The sequence below is a fragment of the Dromiciops gliroides genome, chromosome 1 (genome assembly GCF_019393635.1).
Source record: "Dromiciops gliroides isolate mDroGli1 chromosome 1, mDroGli1.pri, whole genome shotgun sequence".
Classification (NCBI taxonomy): Eukaryota; Metazoa; Chordata; class Mammalia; order Microbiotheria; family Microbiotheriidae; genus Dromiciops; species Dromiciops gliroides.
In genome coordinates, this window is record NC_057861.1 from 327,688,002 (window position 1) to 327,701,103 (window position 13,102).

The 13,102-nt window shown below is 34.0% G+C and overlaps 1 protein-coding gene across 1 annotated transcript; it reads left to right on the forward strand.

The window, feature by feature from the left end:
- Positions 1–682: 682 nt before the first annotated feature.
- On the forward strand, positions 683–1,000 carry LOC122735885 (60S ribosomal protein L28-like). Its single transcript, XM_043977733.1, has one exon. It carries the CDS (start codon positions 683–685, stop codon positions 998–1,000), a length of 318 nt encoding a protein of 105 aa, XP_043833668.1.
- The last annotated feature ends 12,102 nt before the right edge of the window (positions 1,001–13,102 follow it).

The window sequence follows — 13,102 nt, forward strand, 5'->3', positions numbered from 1 at the left end:
TTTAATAATCTAATTATGGATATATTATCATATCATATCTGACATATATTACTTACATGTAGTATGATATACTATGATTTACATATGTATTTGCAAATGGTTTTGTATTTATATACATATAAATGTGGGATATGATGATATGGGATATCCTCATGTGGGATAAATATTGGATATGAGAAAATTAGAGGAAAAATAAGAAGCTCATGGGGATCAGGAAAGGCTTTATTTAAAAGGTATACTTTGTTCATAATTTTGAAACAGCATTCGAAAAGATAGGGTGAGCTATTAAGTGCTTTTAATATTATTGAGAATACTCCATGCAAAAATACAGAAGTGAGAAATTGAATGTTATAGGGATGGAGTAGCAAGAAGTTGAGTTTGACTGGACCACAGAATTTTAGAAAGTGAGTAATGTTGAAAAAGTAGTTGGTGGTCAGATTGTTAATGTCATTAAAAACTTAATAGAGACGCTAAATTTTCCTACTAGAAGCACATCGATTGTCATTATCAAACATATACTTTAAGAATGTTACTTTGGTAGATGCATGCGGGATGAATTGTAGAAAGGAAAGACCTGAGGTAGGAAGACAAGTGAGGAGGTTGTTATGAAAGAATAAGAAGGCCCTGTCACCAGAAGTTGCCACAAGAGGAGTCTCCGCTGCCCTAAGTCGCCCTGGCAGCCATGCTGGCCGATATGCAGTGGATGGTCCTCTGGATTTGCTCCAGTTTCCTCATCAAGTGCAACAAGCAGACGGACAGCATAGGGTCTAACAACCTCAAGGCCCAAAATTCCTTCCAGTACAACAGGCTGATCCTCCAGAAGATGGTGGGCATCGAGTCGGACGCCTATGGCAAGGACATTGTGGTGGTGCTGAAGCGATGGGCAGGTAAGAGGAAGCCTGCCACTTCCTATGTGAGGACCACCATCAAAAAAATGCCTGGGCCACACTCAACATCAGCCACAAACGTCCGGAACATCATTCACAAGAACAAATACTGAAAAGATCTCAGCATGGCCACTCTACAGTATGCCAGTGCCATCCTGCAGAACCAGAAGCCAGTGGTGGTGAAAAAGAAGTGAACCTGCCCACCCAAGAGACCTGCCTTTGGCTAATAAAGTTAAACTGCCCAACCTGTCAAAAACAAACAAACAAAAATGGAGAAAAAGAAAGAAAGAAAAGCAAGCAAGCATGAAGAAGAATGGTCTACACTATGCTGTGTTCCAAATTAAAAAAAAAAAAGAGGGGGGAAGAATGGACTTCTAATTTCATTGTTAGAATATACTTCAGGGAAAGGAAATTATCTCTACAAATGAAGCTTTTCTTTTTATGCTTTCATTGAATAGCTCAGTAAAACACTTAGAGATTAAGTGACTTACTTAAGTTTAACTAAAAAGCATTTGGCAGAAGTATGATTTGAATGTATATTTTTCAGTCTTCAGTGCTGGCTCTGTATCTGCTTATATATCCATCCATCTAATCACTGAACCATCGATTCATCCATTGAATCAGTGATCCATCCATCCATCCATATATAAATACATACATCTATCCTGTATATCCATATATATATATATATATATATATATATATATATATATACATTTATCTATCATATGTGTATCTATCCTTTTTTCTATTTAGTCTCATGTAACTTAAGTTTTCTTATTATTACCAGAATAAGAAAAAAACTTAAATTATAAATAAATTAACACTTGTCTTGGCTTTGGGACTTGGAGGGGAAGGAAGAGTCAGGTAAGAGGAGAACATTTATATCAGATGAGTAAGTAGAAAAAGTGCCAAAATAAAAATTTCCGGAATCAAAGAAAATAAGTTTTCCTATTTCATGATGTTTTTAAGGATGTTCTGCTGTTTATTGTTAGGTGACAATACAATGTCATTGCTGTCCTTAGAGTTATTGTAGAAAGCATATCACTACTTGATATTAAAAAAAAATTGACACCCTTAGCAAATGTATCATACACTAAAGGAGAAGAGAGTTTGAAGGTCCTACATACTTGGCATCAATGTTTAGGTGTTTTTTTGTTTGTATGTTGTTTTTTCTCTTGAATATCACTGATCTATGAATAGAACAATTTGCTAGAGGAAGATAAAAGGAAGAACTTAACAAAAAGTAAAAAAACAAAACAAAACAAAAACAATTTCCAATATGGACAGAATGAGATAAATCAGCATTGGGTTTTTGAGAATATGCTTATAGTGGTAAGATCCACTTTTTAAAATACATGATTATAGTCCAATGAACAAAACTGAGTCTTTGATTTTGGTCAATATTTCAAGGACTTTTAAATAATTATTCATACCTTCAGAATTGTTAAAGGAAATGGTAAATGAATTGCAGAAGGAAATAGATAATAAAACTACTAGTCAGGGAACTAGTCAGGGAACATAAATAAGAATGAAGTCAAGGACATGAATTAAATCTTAGAAAAGTTAGATATGATGGGCATCTAGACAAAACTGAGTACAAATAGAAAGAATTATACCTTTTTCTCAGCTGGATAGGTCACCTTCATGAAAAATAACCATGTTATTTTATGTACTAATGTACATAAAACTCTCACAATCAAATGACAAAAAAACAAAAATAACATAAATTTTATTTCAAACTTATATTTAATAAAGTTCTATGGAAGCATAGATTAAAATTCATTGGAAAATAAATAATCTAATCCTAAAGATCAAGTGGGTGAGAAAATAAATGTTAGAAACAATAATTTCATGAAAGAGAATAATAATTGGGGGCAACTTTTTTATGGTACTGAAGAAGTAAATTAATTTAGGTGGGGCAGCTAGGTGCACAGTGGATAAAGCACTGACCCTGGATTCAAAAGGACCTGATTTCAAATCTGGCCTCAGATAATTGACACTAGCTGTGTGACCCTGGGGAAGTCACTTAACCCTCATTGTCCTGCAAAAAAAAAAATGAACGAAGGAAGGAAGAAAGAAAAAATGAAAGAAAGAAAGAGAATGTCAATAATACAGCAATATTTCAAAATTTGTTGGATGCAGTCCAAGTAATATTGGAAAATTCATATCTCTAAACACATATATCAATAAAATAGGGAAATGGGTATGCATCTAAAAAAAAAACTAGGAAAAGAAAAAAAATAATAAACGTCCTCAATTAAACACCAAAATGGAATTCCTGAAAATCAGAAAAAAATTAATAAAAGTGAAAAAAATGATTAAACTGGAAGTTGCTTTTATTTAAAAAGCCAACAAAATTGATAAATCATTGGTTATTTAAAAAAATAGAACATCAAATTATTTGTATTAAAATGAAAGTGTGAATGAACCACCAATGAAGATGAAATTAAAGAAATAATTAGGAGATATTTTCCCTAATTTTATATATATATATATATATATATATATATATATATATATATATATATATATATATATATATATATATATATATATATATATATATATATACATACATACACACACATACACACATATGGGTATATGTATATATGTATATGTATATATACAAATAAATGTATATGTGTTTGTATATAGATGTGTATGTGGGTATGGGTGGTGACATGTATATGTATATAAGTGTGTATATAAACACACATGTACATACATGCATACACAAACATACATACATACACATATAATGTTTATGTTAACAAAAAAAGGAAATAGAATACTTATACAACCCTACCCTATTTTAGAGGGGGAAAAACGAACATCATCAATGCATTCCCTAAGAAAAAATCTCCACAACGAGGACTTATAAATAAATTCTACCAAATATTTAAGGAACATACTCCTGCTGCCAAGATTAACAGGGTAAGGGAAGAACCCTCTAAAGTACTTCTAAATTCCCTTCAAAACAAATAGAAAATAACCTCAGAATTGATCTAGGAGTAGAGACTCGACTTCTCAGTCCATTAGAAAATGTCTGTCTCACTGGGGAGGGAAAGAATCAATGTCCAAGTACAGCAGAAGCAACAGCAGCAGCAGCAGCCAGACTCATAGCAGCGGGGCTGAAGCAAGGTCCCAAGCCTGAGGCAATCTTCAAGTTAGGCCCTGCTCTCCTGCAAACCCTAGGCAAGTGAGCAGTCCTTATAACACAGCAAGGTCCCAGCCATGGGACCCCTCCCTACCCCTAGGACAAGCTACCAGGGAGACCTTGACTCCACTGACCAGTAGCAAAGCCTGTCCTTAGGGGATGGCCAACAGCAAGACCCTACCCCTGAGAGATACCAGCAGAGAGGCCCTGTTTCCATAGCAACACAGAAGAAAGGCCCCACCCCTGGAGCAGGTCAGCAGCTAAACCCCAAATTCATGGGAGGCCAATGGGCAGGCCCCACCCCTTAGTACAAGCTAGAAGGTAAGCAGCTAAGTGCTAAAGTCCAGTGAAAGTCAGCTGTAAGATCAAGAGCAATAGCACAAGAACTTGGGACAGTGCAGGACCAGAGCTCAACTCTAACATTAAAACACCAAGTCTCCCCTCCCCCCCCCAAATGCTGAAAGAATGAGGAGGAAACAAAAGAGGAACTTGACTAGAGAAATTTACTATGGTCATAGGGAGGATCAATGTATAACCTTAGGAAGAGTACAATAGTGTGAAAATGGCTACATGTGAAGAGAAGAAAATGTACTTTGGCCTCAGGTTCAAAAAAGAATTACTGGAAGACCTTAAGAAGAAGAATAAAAAGCAAATTAGAGAAGTAGAAGAAAATTGGAAAAAGAAAAGAGAGTAATACAAGAGAATCATGAAAAAACATTGCCAATAGTATGGGAAAAGATATACAAAAATTGATTGGAGAAAATAACTCCCTAAAAATGGATTTGACCAAATGGAAAAGGAAGTACAAAAGTTCACTGAAGAAAATCATTCCTAAAGAATTTTTATTTAGAATTGATCAAATATAAACCAATGACTCTATGAGATATCAAAATACAATATGGCAAAATCAAAAAAAGTAAAACAAAATAGAAGAAAATGTGAAATTTCACAATGGAAAAACAACTGACATAAAAAATAAATCCAGGAGAAAAATTATTAGACTACCTGAAAGCCACAATAAAAAAATGAAATAAAAAAGAAAAAAGCTTGGATGACACTTTTCAGGAAATTATCAAAGAAAACTTCCCTTATATATTAAAACCAGAAAGCAAAAGAGAAATTAAAAGTATCTTCTGATCACCACCTGAAAGTGATCCCAAAATGAAAATTTCATGGAACATCATAGCCAAATTCTAGAGTTCATGGATGAATGAGAAAGTATTACAAGCAGACAAAAATAATCAACTCAAATATTGTGGAGCTACGGTCAGGATTACACAGAATTTGCCAGCTTCGCTATTAAATAACCCAAGGGCTTAGAAGATGATATACAGAAAGTTTACAACTAAGAATCACCTATGCAGGAAAAGTCAATATAATTTTTCATGGAAAAGTGAATATTTAATGAAATAGAGGACTTTCAGGCATTTCTAATTAAGACCAGAGCTGAATTTAAAATGTGCCCTCCAATTGCAAGAATCAAAAGAAACATAAAAAAAGAAAAAAAGAGAGAGAAAAAGATGAAGAAACAAGAAAGAGTAAACATCGGAAATCTAATAAGATTAAACTGTTACTATTTGCATATGGAAAAATATTTATTATTAAAATTTATTACTATAAGAACAATTAGAAAGATTATGTGTAGACAGAGCATGTAGATATAAGGTAACTTTGATGAGATGATATGCCCCCCAAATACAGGGGTGAGAATGAAAATAGTGCTGGAAGAAGAAGGAGGGAAGAGATTAAATGGAGGTAAATTATTTGACATAAAAAGAGGGATGAAAGAGCTATTATAATGGAGGGGGAGTTGTGGGTTTGTGGTGCGTGGTGTGTGGTTTTATTCTCATCAAAACTGGCTCAGAGCCAATACTCAGTTGGCTATAGAAATTTATCTTATATGGAAATCAAATGGGGGTGGAGATCATAGAAGGTGGAAGGGAGACTGATAAATGGGAGGCTATATTGGGAAAAGCAATGATCAAAAGTAAAACACTTATGAAGAAGCGTGAGAGGGAGAAAGAGAGAGAGAGAGAAAATGGAATAAATAGGCGAAAAATAGCATGGAGGAAAATATGCAGTTAGTTATAACTATAAATGTTAATGGAATGAACTCACCCACAAAACAGAAGTAGATAGATAGTTGAATGTATTACAACCCCAAATCCTATAATATGTTATTTTCAAGAAACACATTTGAAGCAGAGAGATATGTAAGGGGTAAATTTAAAAGTTTACAGTGGAATCTATTATGCTTCAGGTGAAGAAAAGAAATTGGGGATAGCAATGATCTCAGACAAACTAAAAACAAATTACATCTAATTAAATAAGATAAAGAAAGAACCCATATCTTACTGAAAGGTACCATAGACAATGAATTCATATAAATACTTAAAATATATGCAACAAATGGCATAACATGTACATTTTTGAAAGAGAATTTGAGGGGGGCAGCTAGGTGGTTGAGGGGGCAGCTTGGTGGTACAGTGGATAGAGCACTGGCCCTGGGGTCAGGAGGACGTGAGTTTAAATCTGGCCTCAGCCACTTAACACTTACTAGCTGTGTGACCCTTGGCAAGTCACTTAACCCCAATTGCCTCACCAAAAAAAACCCAAAAAACAAAAAAACAAAAACAAAAAAAAGAAAGAGATATTACATGAATTAAAGGAGGAAATAAATAATAAATTTATACTAGATAACTAGATACTCAGAACTAGATAAATCTAACCAAATATAAAGAAGAAAGAAGATCAGGAGCTGAATAAAATTCTGGAAAAGTTAGATATGATAGATCTCTAGAGAAAATTGAATTGGAATAGAAAGGAATATACCTTCTTCTCAGCAGTACATCTACACAAAAATTGACCATGTATTAGGAAATAAAAATCTCACAATCAAATGCAGATAAGCAGAAATAGCAAATGCATTCTTTTACCTTCAATAATGGACAATTGAAAGAGAAATTAAAAGTCAATTGAAAATTAAATTATCTGATCTTAAAAAAACAAGTGGGTCAAAGAAAAATTTTTATAAACAATTGATGATTTCATTAAAGAAAATTACAATAATGAGAAAAAATATCAAAAATCATGGGAGACAGCCAAGAGTACTCGGGGGAAAATTTCTATTTCTAATTTGTTACAACAATGAAATAGAGAAAATAAATATTACTGAATTGTGCATGCAACTTAAAAAACACTAGAAAAAGAATAAATTAAAAGTTCACAGTTAAAGACCACATTTTAATTGCTGATAATCAAAGGATAGATTAATAAAATTGAAAATAAGGAAACCATTGAACTAATAATAAAACAAGAAGCTGGTTTTATGAAGAAAAAACAAAAAATATTGTTTATATGCAAACAAAATTACTAACATCAAAAACGAAAGGGGTGAAATCACGATCAATGGAGAAGAAATTAAGAAAATTGTTAGGAGCTATTTTGCCCAATTATATTCCAATAAATTTGACAATCTAATTGAAATGGATGAATATCTACAAAAATATAAATTACCCAGAGTAGCAGAAGAAATAAAATACTTAAACCATTCTAGAAAAAGATATTGAACAAAACATCAAGGGACTTTATATGAATAAATCCCTAGGACTAGACGAATTCACAAGTGAATTCTACCAAACATTCAAAGAAAAATTAATCTGAATACTATGTAAAGTATTTGTAAAAAAAATGGTAAAAAAGAAGTGTACTAAATTCCTTGTACAATGCAAATATGCAGCTGATACTTAAAGCAGGAAGAGCCAAAATAGAGAAAGATAAGTATAGATGAATTTCTCTAATGAATACTGATGGAAAAATTTAAATAAAATACAGCAATATATCATAAGCATCATATATTATCACTGGATGAGATTTATTCCAGAAATGTAAGACTGGTTCAATATTATGAAAACTATCAACACAATTTACTATATGAATAACAAGCCCAACAAATATCATGTGATGGAAAAAAATCATTTGACAAAATACAGCACCCACTCCTACTAAAAACACTACAACATAGGAATAAATTGAGATTATCTTAAATTGATGAGTAATACTTTTAATTAATTAATTAATTAATTTTTTGTGTGAGGCAATTGGGGTTAAGGGACTTGCCCAGGGTCACACAGCTAGTAAGTGTCAAGTATCTGAGGCCGAATTTGAACTCAGGTCCTCCTGAATCCAGGACTGGTGCTCTATCCACTGAGCCACCTAGCTGCCCCCTTTAATTTATTTTAATAGTATTTTTTCCTAATTACATGTCAAGGCAATTTTTAGCATTCATTTTTACAAGATTTTGAGTTTCAAATTTTTCTCCCTCCTTTCCTCCCCTCCCCTTCTGAAAACGGGAGGCATTTTTATATGGGTTATAAATGTGGTATCACGTAAACCATATTTCCATATTAGTCATAGTTGTGAAAGAAGAAACAGATAAAAGCAAGCAAACAAACAAATACCAAAAAAAGAATGAAGTAAGTGAAAAAACATGCTTTGATGTGAATTCTGGGTCCATCAATTCTTTATCTGAATGAAGATAGCGTTTTCCCCTGTCAGTCCTTTTTACTGGTCTTAAATAATTGTGTTACTAAGAACAGCTGAGTCATTTGTAGTTGATCATCACACAATGTTGATACTGTGTACAATGTTCTCCTAGTTCTGTTCATTTCACTTTTCATCAGTTTGTACAAGTCTTTCCAGGTTTTTATGAAATTGGCCTGTTTTTCATTTCTTTCTTTCTTTCTTTTTTTGGGGGTAACAAACATTTGTATTTATAGTTTGGGGTTCCAATTTTTATCCCTCTTTTCCCCCCTCCCCTTCCCCCTATAAGAATGTTCCATTACATTCATATACCACAGCTTGTTTAGTCATTCCATAATTGATGGGCATTGCATCAGTTTCCAGTATTTTGCCACCATTAAAAGGGCTGCTGCAGATATTATTATGTTTATAGGTCCTTTTTCCCTTTTTTACGATTTCTTTGGAATACAGACTTAGCAGTGGAATTGTTGGATATAAAGGTATGTGCAGTTTGGTTACCCTTTTGGAATAGTTCCAAATTGCTTTCCAGAAGCAATATATATATATTGAGAGAGAGAGAGAATTTAGTAAAATTTATAAGTCATTTCCCAATTGATAAATGGTCAAAGGATATGAAGAGGAAGTTCTCAATGAAATCAAAGCTCTCCATAGTCATATGAAAAAATGCTCTAAATCAAACTTTCTTAAACTGTGGGTCTTGATCTCATATGAGGTTACATAACTGAATATGGGAGTTGTTAAAAATTTGGCAACAATAAAAAGTTATTCATACCTATTTAATATGCCTATATACCTGAGATCACATAGAAATTTCTCAGGTTAAAAGGGGTTGTGAGTGGAAAAAGTTTAAGAACCCCTCCTCACATCTTTCAGTTTGCCTAGAAGGTGAGAAAGAGAAAGTGACAAATGTTGAAGGGTATTTGGGAAAACTGAGATAATAATGAACTATTGTTAGAGTTTTAAACAGGTCCAACCATTCTGGAGAACAATTTGGAACTATGCCCAAAAAGCCATAAAACTGCTCCTATCTTTTAACCCAGCATTACCACTGCTAGGTTTGTATCCCAAAGAGATCAAAGAAAAGGGGATGATGAAGGACAAGAATGTAAATGTGGTCTTGATCAAGCTGTGAAATGATGCAGACATTGTGAAAACTATTTGGACCTATACCTAAAAGGTCAATAATACTATTAGGCCTATGGTCCAAAATCAAAGACAAAAAAAAATAACCTTTATGTACATACAGATGCATATATATTTATATATTGTTACATACATGTATATGTGTATATGTTATATGCATGTTAATGTGTATACATAGAAACATTTTTATGGAAGCAAAAAAACCCCCCAAAACCCTGGAAAACAAGGTGTCCATCAGTAGGGAAATGGCTGGACCAATTACGGTATATTAATGTAATAGAATATTATTGCTCCATAAGAAAAGATGAAAGAGGGGCAGCTAGGTGACACAGTGGATAAAAAACTGGCCCTGGATTCAGTAGGACCTGAGTTCAAATTTGGCCTCAGACACCTGACACTTATTAGCTGTGTGACCCTGAGCAACTCAACCCCAATTGCCTCACCAAAAAAAAAAGAAAGAAAGAAAAAAAAAGAAAAGATGAAAGAAATAAAACAAAGCTTGTGTGAACTCACACAGAGTGAAATGAGAAGAAATGGCAGAACAACCAATAGAAAGATTAAAATATTGTAAAGAAAACCATCTTTGAAAGGCCAAAGAACTATGAGCAACCCACAAAGAAATCTTTAGTTTAGTAAATCAGCATTATTTTAGACTTTGTTGATATGTCTATTTTTTCTTTGCATGATAGAACTTATTTATCATGAGAATGATTTTAAAAAAAAATTTTCCTTCTCTGTTTTGTCTTTTAGAATGATACTGTGATGATTAAAACTACTAGAGGCATGATATATGGGTAATTGAATTATTTTATTAATATGACCAGTGGGTTATTAATAAAATGAGGTCTATGGCTGTTTCTCTCAGACCAAAACCCCTAATGGTGGTGGGGCCTCAGTTTATATACCCTTAGTCTACATGCCCTTCTAACTGTAGAAGGTCCATCACACAGCAATCAAATACAATTGCTTAGCATCTTTTGGAGATGGGTTATATTAAAACAATGGTGATAAGTGACTCAAGTAAAGATAACAGGGAGAATTGTAGAGACCCTTATCCAAACTGACGCAATGGTTCCCACCTAGAACTAGTTCATGTAAGCCACAGGTCATCAATAAAGTCCTTCATCTTATCTAGACACCTTATCCACCTAAGGCTCCTTTTGGTAGCTTTCATTTGGGTTGTATTTGACCTACATGAAATTTGATGAAATCTCTCAAGGAGGCCTTGTCTTTGGTGGAGGGAAGAGAGGATTAAAAAGATCTCTGGGTCCCCCAAGATATTGATTATTTTTTTTTGGTGAGGCAATTGGGGTTAAGTGACTTGCCCAAGGTCACACAGCTAGTAAGTGTCAAGTGTCTGAGGTCAGATTTGAACTCAGGTCCTCCTGAATCCAGGGCTGGTGCTCTATCTCCTGCACCACCTAGCTGCCCCCAAGATATTGATTATTAATAATTATTTCTTACAGTAGAGAAATTTGTAGAGGAGAGAGTGTCAAGGAAAGGGATGAATAACTTTTTTTTTAAAAAATGAAGAAATGGAGGGATACTAAACACAAGAAGCAGGCCAGTTTTAAAAGTCACATGTTTAATTCATTATGTTCTTTTTTAAAAAGAGACTGGTGGATCAGTGTATAGAGGTCTGGCCCTGGTATCAGGAAGACATGAATTCAAATCTGGCCTTAGATACTTCCTTGCTATTTGACCCTGGGAAAGCCACTTAACCCTGTTTGCCTCAATTTCCTCATCCATAAAATGAGCTGGAGAAGAAAATGGCAAACCACTTCAGTATCTTTGTAAGAAAACCCCAAATAGGTTCACAAAGAGTCAGAAACAACTTGTAACAATTGGAATGCCACCACGTGCTGGAGATTTATGGTAAGAAAGCTCCAACATGAGGAGAGGGCCTCTGAGGGCAGGACCATGTGTCTTTTCTTTGGCGTCAGGAAGTGATGTTTGCTTGTGGGAGGAAGAAGTGGGAGGCTGGAGCACTGGTTCACTCTCTTTCCTGAGGACTCTGGTGGAGAAAGGAGCTACAAATGCACTCTCCCTTTAATAGATAGATGAATCTTGGCCTCTCTCTCTCTTTACCAAATTCTTATTCTCCTTAATAAATGCTTAAAAAGTCTAACTCTTGCTAAAGCTTATAATTTATTGGCGACCACTCATTAGATATTTTAGACAGTATAGCTAGAAATTGAGCCCTTACAAACTGAACAATAAAAACAGATTCTGTAGAGATTCATGGTTTCAAAAAACTGAACCTATCTCTCTTCTTTATATAAAGAAATGTTGACATTAATCATTGTTTACTAAATACAAAATCAGTTTTCTTCCTCTTTCTCTTCTTCCTCCTTGTTCAGAGTTGTTTTGTTTAGTCCCTGGATACCCAATGAGTATTAATGGGTAGAAATTGTGAAAGTACAGATTTAGATAATGTAAATTAAAAAGAAAAAAACAGTTGTTAATAATTAGGGTTTTTGTTTGGTTTTTGAAGGGCAATGAGGGTCAAGTGACTTACCCAGGGTCACACAGCTAGTAAGTGTCAAGTGTCTGAGGCTGAATTTGAACTCTGGTCCTCCTGAATCCAGGGCCAGTACTTTATCCACTGCACCACCTAGCTGCCCCCAGTAATCAGTTTTGAAAAAGTAAAATGAACTGGTTCAACATGTAGAGAGCTCCATGCCTCTCTCAGTGGAGGTTTTCAAGCAAAGACTTGATAACCAACTATTGTGCATAATATAAAGATGAGATTAATTTCAGGTACAAATTGAGAAGACTTTTTGAATACTATAATTATGCATCACCTTTTGTGAACTTGAGAAAAATTATAAAATATTCTTCTAATCCTACCTCTGTCAATAAGTGGCTATGCTGACTAAGTGCTTTGGTATTCATGGTCCTTATTTTTATAGTCAGATTGGGATCAGTGGTATACTGAAATATGTTTAACGCCCAGGTTTCTGAAAACACAACATATACTTTAGAGTTTAATATGCATTACTGACATTTTTACCTTAACTTTCATATATCTAGGCAATGAACAAAACAATAAAATAAGGCCTGGTTTGTATCATTAGCAGACCTCAGAGGTGTAAATGTTCACATTTAAAACAACAATATTCTCTGACAAGATAGTACAAGCTGACTGTTTGGTATGGACCTGGCAGTGCCTAAATTTCTGTGCACCTCTACAATTCTATGATTATTGGAGTCAATGAATAAAGATGAAAAGATGTGAGACAATAAACTGAATGTATGTGGACTCTAGGGCATGCCGTAGGAATTTCTATGTTTATTTTAATAAATCTCTGAAATTAGCTGTTACCATTGTCAATATGTCTGGGTAAAACACCCAAAAAAATATTCT